Genomic DNA, 12,771 nt, shown 5'->3' with positions numbered 1-12,771 from the left:
TTTACTGGCTTCAGTAACATTCACCCTGGGTGCTTATTTGTGAATGCAGCCATTGAGATCTTCCAATACAGCTCAAGGAAGGTGAAGTGACTTTCTCCCTGATCCGGCGGTCATGCATTGCAAGGGGTCTGTCTTGGAACCAAAACGTGTGAATGTGTGTGTGACAGTCAGAGATGTGCCTGTGCTGGTCCAGTGAATGTGTATGTGATAGTCAGAGATGTGCCTGTGCTGGTCCAGTGTGTCTGTGTGACAGTCAGAGATGTGTTTGTGCTGGTCCAGTGTGTGTGTGACAGTCAGAGATGTACCTGTGCTGGTCCAGTGAATGTGTGTGTGACAGAGATGTGTTTGTGCTGGTACAGTGAATGTGTGTGACAGTCAGAGATGTACCTGTGCTGGTCCAGTGTGTGTGTGTGACAGTCAGAGATGTACCTGTGCTGGTCCAGTGTGTGTGTGTGTGACAGTCAGAGATGTGCCTGTGCTGGTCCAGTGAATGTGTGTGTGACAGTCAGAGATGTACCTGTGCTGGTCCAGTGTGTGTGTGTGACAGTCAGAGATGTGCCTGTGCTGGTCCAGTGTGTGTGTGTGACAGTCAGAGATGTGCCTGTGCTGGTCCAGTGTGTGTGTGACAGTCAGAGATGTGTCTGTGCTGGTCCAGTGTGTGTGTGACAGTCAGAGATGTGCCTGTGCTGGTCCAGTGAATGTGTGTGTGACAGTCAGAGATGTGCCTGTGCTGGTCCAGTGGGTGTGTGTGTGACAGTCAGAGATGTGCCTGTGCTGGTCCAGTGTGTGTGTGTGACAGTCAGAGATGTGCCTGTGCTGGTCCAGTGTGTGTGTGTGACAGTCAGAGATGTACCTGTGCTGGTCCAGTGTGTGTGTGTGTGACAGTCAGAGATGTGTCTGTGCTGGTCCAGTGAATGTGTGTGTGACAGTCAGAGATGTGCCTGTGCTGGTCCAGTGAATGTGTGTGTGACAGAGATGTGTCTGTGCTTATCCAGTGAATGTGTGTGTGTGGGTACGACTCTCTCAAAAACTTTGAACCGAACAGGGTTGAGAGCTCTGCGTTAGATTCTTGAAGAGCAAATTGGACATTTTAAAATTAAGTTGAACTTTACAGTGATGTGGATATGAGTGAAAACGCATTTGAAACCTTGGAGGCTACACCAGTGCACCATTCTGCATTATCTCCTCAATGAAGCCAGTACAGGCTGCTGGAGGGTCACACACAAAATGTCTTAACATTGCACAGCTAGTTTGCAATTTAAAAAAAAAAAAAAGGTGTAATGATGGTATGTAATATAAATGACGTGCTGCTTTGATGGACTATGTGTTGTGAAATCATGTCGCCTTGGCCTGTTTGCTAATCCCTTCGTAGGACCTAGTTGTCATTTTTTTATGATTTATTTTATTTTTTAAAACTGAAGTTTGCTTTTCCTAAGCGACTCTTTATAAAACGTGCTTTCTATTTTGTACAGCGCATTATAACTGTAAAGAGTGTACATAGTAACCGCGTTGGCGACAACAATCATTCACGATTAAAAAATACAGAAAGCTGTCTGTAGAATTTCGAAGACTGGACTCTTTAATCAGTTGGTTCTGAGGGACCCTGAGCATTAACGCATGTTTGTGAAAATACAACAAACCCCGTCTGTCTCACATTGCTTCATTGTTTCAATAAAGACATGCCATATATTGTATAGCGGGACTGTTTTATTTCCTTCCATGCTGTCTGTGTTGATTTTAAATGTGATTCACCTGCTCCATACAGTGTTATTGGGGCAAGTGAAAAACCTTGTGGCATGACTATCGGGTATTTTAAAAAGACACGATCTGATCGTGTTGTTTTGGTCGACCAGAGGCTGTGGAAACGCGAGAGAAGAGGGAGAGGTTGCCACTTCCGCACACAATTGGTTAATGGCTCTCTGTCTGCGAAGCCATCCGCTGAAGAAGCGCTTCGACCCACAGTCTGGTCACAGCTTTGCAATAAGGAATCCCTACAAGAGGGGTGTCAGAGTGCAGCCCCGGCTTGCATTTTCACTCGGCCAACGTGCCCCCCCAGGATCCGTGCTGTGCAGATGCAATCGAGTTATTAAATTTGTTAGATGGTCTTTTCTGCAATGCGGGTAGAATGGATTTCCCTGGTGCGTGACTGCTGCGGGATTGTAAGGACAGTGATAATATTGGTCCGACCTGCTTCTGTAGATTTCATGTTTAGTCCCTCGGGATTCTCTGAGAAAGCTCAAGTATCGGAACAGCAGGATTCACATCCAATTAGGAAAAAAAAAAAGTACGTTTTTCATTTTAAATTATCATTTGTAGCCTTTAATGGATTTTGATTGTCAGCCATCCTGCCAGGCATCTGCTGTAAAATGTTAGCAGTATAGCAAATACGTTCGGGTGCGTGTGCAGGCAGCTGGCACTGTCTCGAGAGAATGCAAACAAACCGGTAAGCTAACGGCGTCTGGTCTCTAATGGAGTGGAGAGCCCAGCTGAGAAGACTGGAAGAACTCGGTCATTCTGTAATCACGGGACTGGGACGCTGCGGCTTTAGAACCGATTCAGTGTCGAGAAGCAGTGTGTCCTCTTCCCTGTGCGCACCAGCAGGTGGCTCTCTGACACCGAGTCCAGTATTGCAGGCACTGGAAGAAAGCGGACAGACGGCAGGTAACTTTGTCTTTCATTTGTTGCATTGCAATTTTATTGCAATTAACATGCCGTGCTTCTCACACAATGACTTGTTAATGCATGACACGCACCTGCCCACGTGCATTTGATTGCAGAGTACTTCTAGTATTATTGTTATTATGAAAGGCTACGTCACCACGTTGAAGTATTTGCTTTTTAAAATCACCCCCCCCCCCGTCCTGTCCCGCATTACAGTAGCCCCCAGTAATGATCCCTGTTTATTATGGGATGTAAGGAGCTGGTTTACTGCGTGCGTTAATGTTTGAGACTTCTGTTCTCCCTAAAACTAGATGTCGAAACCAGTTATGTTTGTTTGCATCCCTTTATGTTAGGACACCCCCCTCCCCCTCCGTGCCCTTAACTTGAGCCCGAGTGCTGGAGCTCTAAACCCAGCAAGCCTTCATCAGGAGGGGAGGGGTTATGCAGCCAGCAGCGCAGCTGTAGCTCAGAGAAGCAAACCACAATACAGATGAAGGGCAGGCTGTCGCGTTCGGCGGCTACAGGCAGCTGCCCTGCGCAGGTGTTGTGCTGATCAAAGGGGACGAGTGCTGCTGACTGTTCTTCTATATAAAGTTTAGGATGGGGGCGGAGTTATGAAATGCCGTTTACTGTAATGTCAGCCGCTATATAAAACATGACGAGGACCCTTGGAGCCTTTCATCCGAAGGACTGGCTATTCCTCTGGGTATCTGAGCACCATGCCAGCCAAACCGGCCCCAATCAAGAAATCCCCCGCCAAGAAGGCGGCCCCCAAGAAAGAGGAGAAGCCGGCCGCCCCAGCAGAGCCTGCTCCCGCTCCCGCTCCTGCCCCTGCTCCCGCTCCCCAACCCGAACCCGAACCCGTGCCCGCACCGGCACCAGCTGAGGCTGCGCCGGCACCCGCAGCAGAGGCCGAGCCAGCGGCCGAAGGAGAAGCAGCCCCAGCGCCTGCCGAAGAACAGAAGCCCGCAGCGGAGCCCGCAGCTCCTCCTCCCCCTCCTCCAGAGCCAGAGAAGCCCAAAGAAGGTAAATGAAAAGGCATGGCACTCATGCAGGTGGCATAACAACGTGCGCAAACATTGGACTGCACGTTCCTTTTATAAAATAAATAAATAAATAAAACATTTATTGACGCTTATTTAATTTTTGCCAGCTATAGCGGCACTGCATGAGTAATAGTGGAATACCTCACTCCTGTGTTTACCAGTGTGCATGCGCTGTTCCTAATTCAGAGCCCACCAGCGAGCCCGTTAACCTGACTCTGGAAGATGTCAACGACACCACGGTGACAGTGAAATGGAGACCCCCCGAGAATATCGGTGCCTCAGGGCTGGACGGATACACAGTGGAGTACTGCAAGGACGGCAGTAAGTTACCCAGTAATTTGGCACACAGGTGTACACGCCAGGGATTCTGGCACGGCATGCAAAAGAACTGTGTTTATTTACTCACTTTTTTCACATGTGTAACGTGGGGACCTTTTTTTTTTGTGTTATTTTAGACAGAAATAGTTGCATATGGTAAGGGGTGGAGAAAATGCCTCCACACAATGCATCACTAATGTTGACGTGCTAATTAATACACGGCAAGACGACTACCGCTCCTCAGCATTAAAGCGGTAATGAAAACCTCTATATTAAAAGCATGATCTGACACGACAGCATCTCATAAACACGTTCCAGGATCGTGCCGTTTTACAAGGGCGTCTGTAAATGGATTAGTACTTGAAATCCTTGTTCCAGACAGTCGCATTCAAGCGCATTATCGAGGAGGAGACCAGCCCGTGTCGAGAGAGGCTTCTACACGTTCTGAAATGACAGCGCTTTTTTATTTTAAATTTTATTTTGCAAGAGCTTTCTACAGACAGGATACACTGATATGCTAAAATTAGAAGCAGGGAACGAGGCTGTGTCAGACCTTCATCCCATACCGAGGTATTGGGATCAGCAGGGTGGTCAGCACATTCTGAGGGTGCTGTCCAAGCAGGGCTGCAATGTTGAATGCATGTAGCTGACAGCCCAGTGCAAGGACCGTCAAACTTTTAAATGCGATTGGACAATCCAATCGACAGTGCATTTAGAACAGCTGTCTTCTGTGATTAGACCTTCAGCTGAGAGAAATGCAAGTGAACACAACTGTGAGAAATAAATCTCTACACGGCAGTCTAGTAAAATAGAGCCTCCCCTTTAATCAAAGAATATGGTAAAGGAGTTCTCTGTGTTTCTACATAGATCACTCTGCTGTGTGCTTGTATATAGATCACTCTGCTATGTGTTTCTATACATATCACTGGTGTGTTTGAAGGTGGTAAAGGAGTTCTCTGTGTTTCTGTATAGATCACTCTGGTGTGTTTGAAGGTGGTAAAGGAGTTCTGTGTTTCTGTATAGATCACTCTGGTGTGTTTGAAGGTGGTAAAGGAGTTCTCTGTGTTTCTGTATAGATCACTCTGGTGTGTTTGAAGGTGGTAAAGGAGTTCTCTGTTTCTGTATAGATCACTCTGGTGTGTTTCTACTCTTTTAACAGCTCAAGACTGGGTTGTTGCTAACCAGGAGCTCATCGTTTCCAATCGCTACGCCATCAAGAACCTGACCCCAGGAGATAAGCTGCACGTTCGCGTGAAGGCCATCAACCCCGGTGGTCCCAGCGCAGCTGCCACCCTGGAACAGCCAGTCGTGGTGCGGGAGATTGTAGGTGAGAAACGCTCTCACAACACAGCCCAGGCTTCATAGAGGACTAAAGCCTTTAAAATCTTAAAAGGAGCTGACGTTGTTAACCTGAACCTGAATAAGCACATCACAGAAACCAGCTGGAAACTAAGTGGAGATAGACTGAGGACAGAGGGAAGAGAACACTGCTTCACACAGAGAGTGGTGAGGGGATGGAAATGGGTTACCTAGTCATGTTGCTGTCCCTCGTGCATTTTGAAAATATACTCTGAATATTACATAAACAATATAGCGTCTGTTTTGTGCCTAACTCGTGTCTATTTGAAATGTGTTTGACGCTGTTCTGCACAGTGTGTTTCTACTCTTGTGAAGTCTATTAGGAGTGACGCTGTTCTGCACAGTGTGTTTCTAACTCTTGTGAAGTCTATTTGGAGTTTCTTGGACGCTGTTCTGCACAGTGTGTTTCTAACTCTTGTGAAGTCTATTAGGAGTTTCTTGGACGCTGTTCTGCACAGTGTGTTTCTAACTCTTGTGAAGTCTATTAGGAGTTTCTTGGACGCTGTTCTGCACAGTGTGTTTCTAACTCTTGTGAAGTCTATTAGGAGTTTCTTGGACGCTGTTCTGCACAGTGTGTTTCTGCCCCTTCACTGCCCTGCTAACACAGCAGCTGTGTGGAAATGCATTCTCACATTCTTCCTGGCATTCTCTATTCATGTTGCATTAGGATTGCTTTACAAACATGCAAACTCAATACAAGGCTTTACATTTATTCTGGTGTGAAATGTGTGTGTCAGTGCTGTGCTAACTAGGGAATGAAAACTAATAGAAACTGGACCGTCCCCAAGCCCTGCTTTCCTTCTGATGAAGTGCATGCATTCCTTTAAATGGTAGAAATGAACTTAATCAGAGGACACTGCTGCTTTTAAGATGCTTTCTGAATTTTTTCTCCTAAATCCACATCCCGGCCCAGCATGAATATTTGGAAATTAACTGGGAAGTGCAGTGATTAACAGGGCTTAAGGAATAAAAGGGGCACCCTGCTTGAAATCCTTGGACGGAATGCACAGGGGCATGTCTCGGGTTTCACTATTCCAAGGAGAGTGATTGTGACAAGTGTTAGCTGCTCGGAAAAATACCAGAGACCTCTGCAGAGCAAAGGGAGGACCCTCTATCTGAGTGGAGCTGCCAGGCACTTACTGAATCTGCGTGTCCAACAGGGACTGGAAACAATGCTGCTTAAACACTGCCTCCGATACACTGAACAGTACAGGAGGGCTCTCGAGGGGCACTTTAAACTAACAGAAACCCACATGCTTCACTCGGACACCACTCCATGTAAATGATATGCAACCCAGGCATGCAATCAGGAATGCATTTGTAAGCGATTATAAAAGGAATGATTCCCTACTCATGTAAACAGTTGGTAGATGGTAGATGTGCTTCTGTTCTGGGTGGGCGGTGCTCTTCAGATAGCCTCGTCTCATTGGTAGATGTGTGGTGCTCTGCAGGTAGCCTCGTCTCATTGGTAGATGTGCGGTGCTCTGCAGGTAGCCTCGTCTCATTGGTAGATGCGTGGTGCTCTGCAGGTAGCCTCGTCTCATTGGTAGATGCGTGGTGCTCTGCAGGTAGCCTCGTCTCATTGGTAGATGCGTGGTGCTCTGCAGGTAGCCTCGTCTCATTGGTAGATGTGCGGTGCTCTTCAGGTAGCCTTGTCTCATAGATAATGACAGGCGTTAGTGCAATGTTCCTGCTTTCACTGACGCTGCTCTTTTGCTTTGAAATCCAGATCGTCCCAGAATCCGCCTGCCTCGCAGCCTGAGAACAGTGTTTGTGAAGAAGGTCGGGGACACTGTCAACCTGGTCATCCCTTTCCAGGTGAGTGCACCAGGGTGAATGTGCTGAGGTGCTGACGCCAGTGTTTCATGCAGTAAAGACATGCACTGTCGTGTCATGGTGGTTCTTCAGATAAACCTTTCCCATGTTTTATGTGCAGCCACATTTCAGTGTCGAAGCAATTCCTGCACCGTGAACTGTTTGAGCTTTTGAAAACTACAAGAAATGTCAACAAAATCCATAAGGGAGTGAACTTTTAAATACCTACTGCTCTGGAAAACAGTAGAGGTCTACCCGGAAGGGGACTGAATACAGATAATGCCTTTCTCTTCTCTGGAGCGGTCTCTCTTTTAAAAAGCATTTGCTCTTGTGCAGGGTAAACCCAAGCCCCAGGTGAGCTGGACGAAGGATGGCCAGCCCTTGGATCTCAAGGCAGTGAATGTGCGTAACAGTGACACAGACACGATCCTGTTCATCCGCAAGAGCGAGAGGAAGGACTCTGGCAAATACGAGCTGACAGTGAAGGTGGACAGTCTGGAGGATAAGGCCACCATCGCCATCCAGATTGTTGGTAAGATTCAGAGGCACGGCCGCTCGGCCCATGTGAACGGACGGGCATTCCCGTGGAATGACATCATTGATGAATGTCTTTTGATGTTGACGACGTTTTACTTGCACTGGGATTCCAAAGCCCGTTCAGGAACAGGATGTGGTACAGATTGGATAATCCCTTCGCAACACTGCACTGCACGCAGCCTGCTGACTGCTTTCAGAAAAAAAAGACCACAGCATTTAATAGCTGTGCCTAAAGGACAGAGCGTGGGTACAGTTATGGCCAAAGGTTTTGCATGTAGAATTTTTGGATTGAGCCAAAAATTATTTATATATATATATATATATATATATATATATATATATATATATATATATATATATATATATATATATATATATATGTGTGTGTGTGTGTGTGCGTGTGTGTGTAAAATTTTCTATTTTAACGTCATGTAATCAAAGAAACTACAAAGCTTGCTCTTTACTGTGTAGACCTGCCAGGCCCCCCTTCCAGCATCAAGCTGGTGGATGTCTGGGGATTCAACGCAGCCCTGGAATGGACAGCGCCGAAGGACGACGGAAACGCAGAGATCACCGGCTACACCGTCCAGAAAGCAGACAAGAAGACTGGGGTAAGAGTCCCTGTCGCTTTTTAGGAAACTCGATTTAGCTAAAAGCGAGCAGAGACAGTGGCAGCTGGACTTATTGGAGCAACGTTACTGAACAGCAAACAGATGGGAGAGAATGCACTGAAAGTGCCCAGGACGCCTGTTACTCTGTATGAGAAGAGGGTCGTTTTAAAGAGGAATACGTTCAGTGGTCTCTACTCTAGAGAATCCACAGCACTGGTCTTTGACATCAGGCTCAATGAAGTTAACTGGAGTTACCATCTATAGCCAGAGAGTCTTTATTTAAGCTTTCAACACTCCAGTAACTACACAAAGATAGCACTTATCTACAGCACTTTGTGTGTGATTCATATTTAAAAAGTCCCTCTGAGTGGAGTTATCTTGCCTACTGCAGGCTGCAAATGCAATGTGCTGTTTCAAGTAGAAGGATCTTTTTATAGACCTCAATACCAGACTGCACAGTTAAAAGGTCTTGGCAGAGCCCGGGGGGAGTTACAGCACATGGTTTGGCTCAGAGAGGAAGCCTTTCTTCTTTAATGGGCCTGCCTGTTGCCAGCAGGTGTCTGGAGTGCAGGTTTGATGCTTTCTGGGATCCCAGGATGAAATCCGCAGTCTTCACTGAAACAATTACCGGCGTGTCCTTTATCACAATGATGATGAATTCTGATGCATTCTCAACAGCAAAGCAGGACTCAGGACAAGCAGTTCATGAGTCTAGTATTGAGCTTGTCTATGAAACGGATGTATGTTTGAATATATTGTAATACACGCACGCACGCACACTCGCTCACAGTACTCCCGTGTGTGATGCCCTGCTCTGGTTGATTTTCAGGAGTGGTTCACGGTCTTGGAACATTACCACCGGCTTAACTGCACGGTTTCCGATCTCATCATGGGCAACGCCTACAGCTTCAGGGTCTTCACTGAGAACAGGTGTGGCCTGAGTGAGAATGCTGCTGTAACAAAGGATCTGGCCTGCATTCAGAAGACAGGTGAGAAAACTCCCTCCTCTTCCTCCTCCTCCTCCTCCTCCTCGGGGAGTGCTTCAGCGAGACACGGGGTGTCTTGGAACTTTCCATAACTGTTATACCAGCGTGATACCCCCTCTTCTCTCTCACAGTCACTGTGCTGTATGTTCTTGTCTTCAGCTCCTCACCCCCCTTCTCTCTCACACAGGCATTCAGTACAAACCTCCACAGTATAAGGATCGTGATTATTCGGAGCCACCCATTTTCACCCAGCCTCTGAACGACAGGGCAGCCACTATCGGTTACACGACCAAGCTGCTCTGTGCCGTGCGAGGAAACCCCCAGGTAACGAAGCACTCGCTTTCATTAGAACCCTCCCTTTATATAGAATACTTTTATATTGCACTGCAGCATCTTAGCATCAGAGCAAGCTTAGGTGAATCATGGGAAACCATGCAGTTACGTTTCTAAACCTTATAGGGATGGTTTTAGGCCACAGTTTTGAAATAAGTAAATCTGCAGTTTGCAGGAACACATCTGCAGCCAGAACTCCCGGCAGTAGAGAAACATTCTTGCGTAATCATTCTGCAGATGCATTTTAAACCTTCCGCTGGTCTTAAGACAGAGAAGGTATTTTGATCTCTTTAAATGAATTGCTTTCTGATTTGAACTAATTTCTGCTCCTGTTCAAAACCTTGCATTGGTTATATAGACTGTGGGTGGGGAGCAGCAGAGCTGTATATTTAGAATGTGAATTGTGTGCCCCCCCCCCGGGAGGCCCAGTGCTACAGCAGCAGGCTCATTAGAGAAGATGAATTGAAGAGGGGCAGGTGTGAAATGCCAGGGAGGAGCGTGACAGGACCCCTGTTCTACAGGAATCACTGTAGCTCCTAATCAAGTTACTCCAAACCAAAGGGAAAGAATTGAGCCTCCAAATCTGACAACTACACTGATTAGCAACACAGTGCATTTGGGAGTTTGGAAACGGATTGGGAAATAATATTGCACAGCGGGAGGCTGTCTGGCACCGATGTAGTACTACGATACGGCAGAAGGGTATGTCTTGGGATGGCTGGGGTACCGTTTCTATTAATATTACACACGTTCTTATGATTTAGTGTTTAGTGACTAAGTTATGTATGCAATAAAAATTTCTAGCTGGCAATCCGATAGCTTCCTTTGGCGTTGCCATCCTTGGACTCACTGATCTGATGGGATATTTTTTTTCAGCCGAAGATCCTGTGGATGAAGAACCAGATGGTGATTGGGGAGGACCCCAAGTTCAGGCAGATAACGAGCCAGGGCCTGTGCACCCTGGAGATCCGCAAGCCCTGCACCTTCGACGGGGGAGTGTACAGCTGCAAGGCCATCAACCCCCATGGGGAGGCCGTCGTCAACTGCAAACTGGACGTCAAAGGTGAGCCTGGCTGGATTACACGATGCCTTCACCCAGCTGGAACAAGCGCATCGGATAACAACCGTACCACTTCCCTCCACTGCCCTGTGCAAACCATGCATGATCCACTCTCCTTTTGAACCCACTTCCCTCCACTGCCCTGTGCAAACCATGCATGATCCTTCTCGCACCAGTAGGAGGTTATATATGGCACATTTTTTTAAAAGCTCCAAAACAAGAAACTAACATTTTAAAAATGTTTATCCTGATAATATTTTGCAAGTAACGAGGTAACCGTGTCGTGCGTGGACTGACTTGGTGTTTTGCATTTGCCTTCTCTGTTTTTCACCACATGCATTTAATAAGCTGTTTAAACCAGTAACTTATTCACTTTCCTCTGCTAGCTGTCCAGGTCCCAACAGACAAGTAGGCCCTGTCCCCTAACACACAGGTCAGTAGAGCATGAACGCCACTGTGTCTTCAGGGCTATAGCGCTGGATAGAGGGGGTCTCCAGAGAAGGGAAGTAATTACCAACCATATTTTACTGGAGTAGAAAATGACTATTGGCCAGACAGGTCTTCAAAAGCAAAAACCAGTGAATAGTGCAGTTTTAAAGGAATAGTAGAGTACTTCACGAATGACAAACCAGACAAACCTCGGAGCAGCTATCTTAGACGATACTCTGCAGAGTTAGACCACAGTGATTTTGTAGGTCAAGTGGTTTTGTAAATAGAATCGTTCCACCCCCCGTCTCCCAGATCACTGCCTTAGATGGCAATGCACCAAACTGGAGGAGCACGGTCTCTCCCATTGACAGACTCGCATAGCTGGAATGATCTATAGCATGCTGCCGTGCCCCTTCTTCACATTACCCTGACTCTGCAACTGCAGCCCCCCGTCCTCCTCCAGCACGCAGTCAGCAATGTATTTCAGGGCTAGCAGAGCAGACACAAGAAAACTTTCCCTTCCAAGCTAGCTGGGTGATTTAGGATCTGGGAAACAGCGTGGGACTTTGGAACACTGTTTTATTGCAAGCCGTACAAACTGTGACTACGTAGCAAAGCCAATACAGTGCTAGAGTGTGTAACATTGAATCATTCACTGAATGGTATATTGTCTTCAGCAGGCTTGTAGCAGAAGGCTGATCCTCCTGTTCCGTGTTCTAATTCTCTCTCTACATTCTACAGTTCCGAATTAGGACTGGCAGGAAGGAAGGGACGCCACGCCAGCCAGGTGAGTTTCCACACGCTCTCTTCAGGGCTGATAAACGTAGGTGGAATAGAACAGGGCAGTGGTTGGATAATTGGCTAATGTCAGGTAATATTAAAAAAAAAAAAATAGTCAGACTACTAAACCAACAATGCTTTATTAAATCGATTAAAACAATCCATTCCAGCTGTTTCCATCCAGTACAATTCCCACTTCAGCAGGACCCCAGAATTACACGCACGTACTGTCACAGTAATTCTAGATAATTTGTTTTGAATTAGTAACAGGAAACCCACGGTCCAGATTTCTATTTGATTATTTCTAGGCTGTAGTTCTGCGAGAAGCAGGATCTGTCTGCCATTCGCTTTCACTGGGATTGCAAGTCCTCTCGTCCTGCAGTCAAACGACACAGTTCAGTCTGAATAAGAGACAGAGCAGCCTGTAGCTCCAGCAGCCTTTTTACTCTGTACCGTCGGAGAGCAGAAGAGCGATATCGACGTCCTGCAAAGTTGCTCAAAACGTCTTCTGTTTGTCGTTTCAGAAAGCTTGTGTACATAAGGCTGATGCTGCAGTGGGAGGGGATGCTTGTGGAACTGCTGGCCTGGTTACCTTGCAGCTGTTGTATTTAATGTATGGACTTCACTCATTGGAACGAGACTCCCTGTTACAACGTCCTCCTGGCTGTGTCCTGCAAGATCATCTCAATCTGTACCTAATAAAGTGATTGAAAAGGAAATTGCATTGCTGTGGTAAAATACTGTGCTACTTTTTATTTATTAAAATGTTTTTTTTTGGTTGCAAACCAGTTTTAAAGGTCTTTGTGTTAGCAGCAGTTTTCAGCGTATTGAATGAG

General features: G+C 46.6%; 1 protein-coding gene across 2 annotated transcripts; it reads left to right on the top strand.

Annotated features, from left to right (window-relative positions):
- Positions 1-3,134: 3,134 nt before the first annotated feature.
- LOC121299688 (myosin-binding protein H-like) lies at positions 3,135-12,654 on the top strand. 2 transcript variants are annotated; one of them, XM_041227605.1, is made up of 12 exons: positions 3,135-3,687; positions 3,894-4,028; positions 5,185-5,352; positions 7,114-7,202; positions 7,536-7,731; positions 8,208-8,347; positions 9,177-9,336; positions 9,521-9,657; positions 10,543-10,729; positions 11,113-11,159; positions 11,897-11,942; positions 12,460-12,654. In XM_041227605.1, the coding sequence occupies exons 1-10, from the start codon at positions 3,381-3,383 to the stop codon at positions 11,136-11,138; spliced, it is 1,545 nt and encodes a 514-aa protein (XP_041083539.1). In that variant the 5' UTR covers positions 3,135-3,380; the 3' UTR covers positions 11,139-11,159; positions 11,897-11,942; positions 12,460-12,654. The 2 variants fall into 2 exon arrangements, with proteins under 2 accessions (XP_041083539.1, XP_041083540.1); XM_041227606.1 differs by lacking the exon at positions 11,113-11,159 and having other exon boundaries at positions 3,136-3,687.
- Positions 12,655-12,771: the final 117 nt, after the last annotated feature.

Source organism: Polyodon spathula, chromosome 25, assembly GCF_017654505.1.
Source record: "Polyodon spathula isolate WHYD16114869_AA chromosome 25, ASM1765450v1, whole genome shotgun sequence".
NCBI classification, from domain to species: domain Eukaryota; kingdom Metazoa; phylum Chordata; class Actinopteri; order Acipenseriformes; family Polyodontidae; genus Polyodon; species Polyodon spathula.
This window is presented reverse-complemented; position numbering and strand designations above follow the sequence as displayed.

Bases quoted from the DNA above. Each gene is read 5' to 3' on its own strand.
- LOC121299688 (XM_041227605.1), top strand. From the start codon at position 3,381: ATGCCAGCCAAACCGGCCCCAATCAAGAAATCCCCCGCCAAGAAGGCG. The intron at 3,688-3,893 runs GTAAATGAAAAG...TTCCTAATTCAG, and splicing joins GCCAGAGAAGCCCAAAGAAG to AGCCCACCAGCGAGCCCGTT. The intron at 5,353-7,113 runs GTGAGAAACGCT...TTTGAAATCCAG, and splicing joins CGTGGTGCGGGAGATTGTAG to ATCGTCCCAGAATCCGCCTG.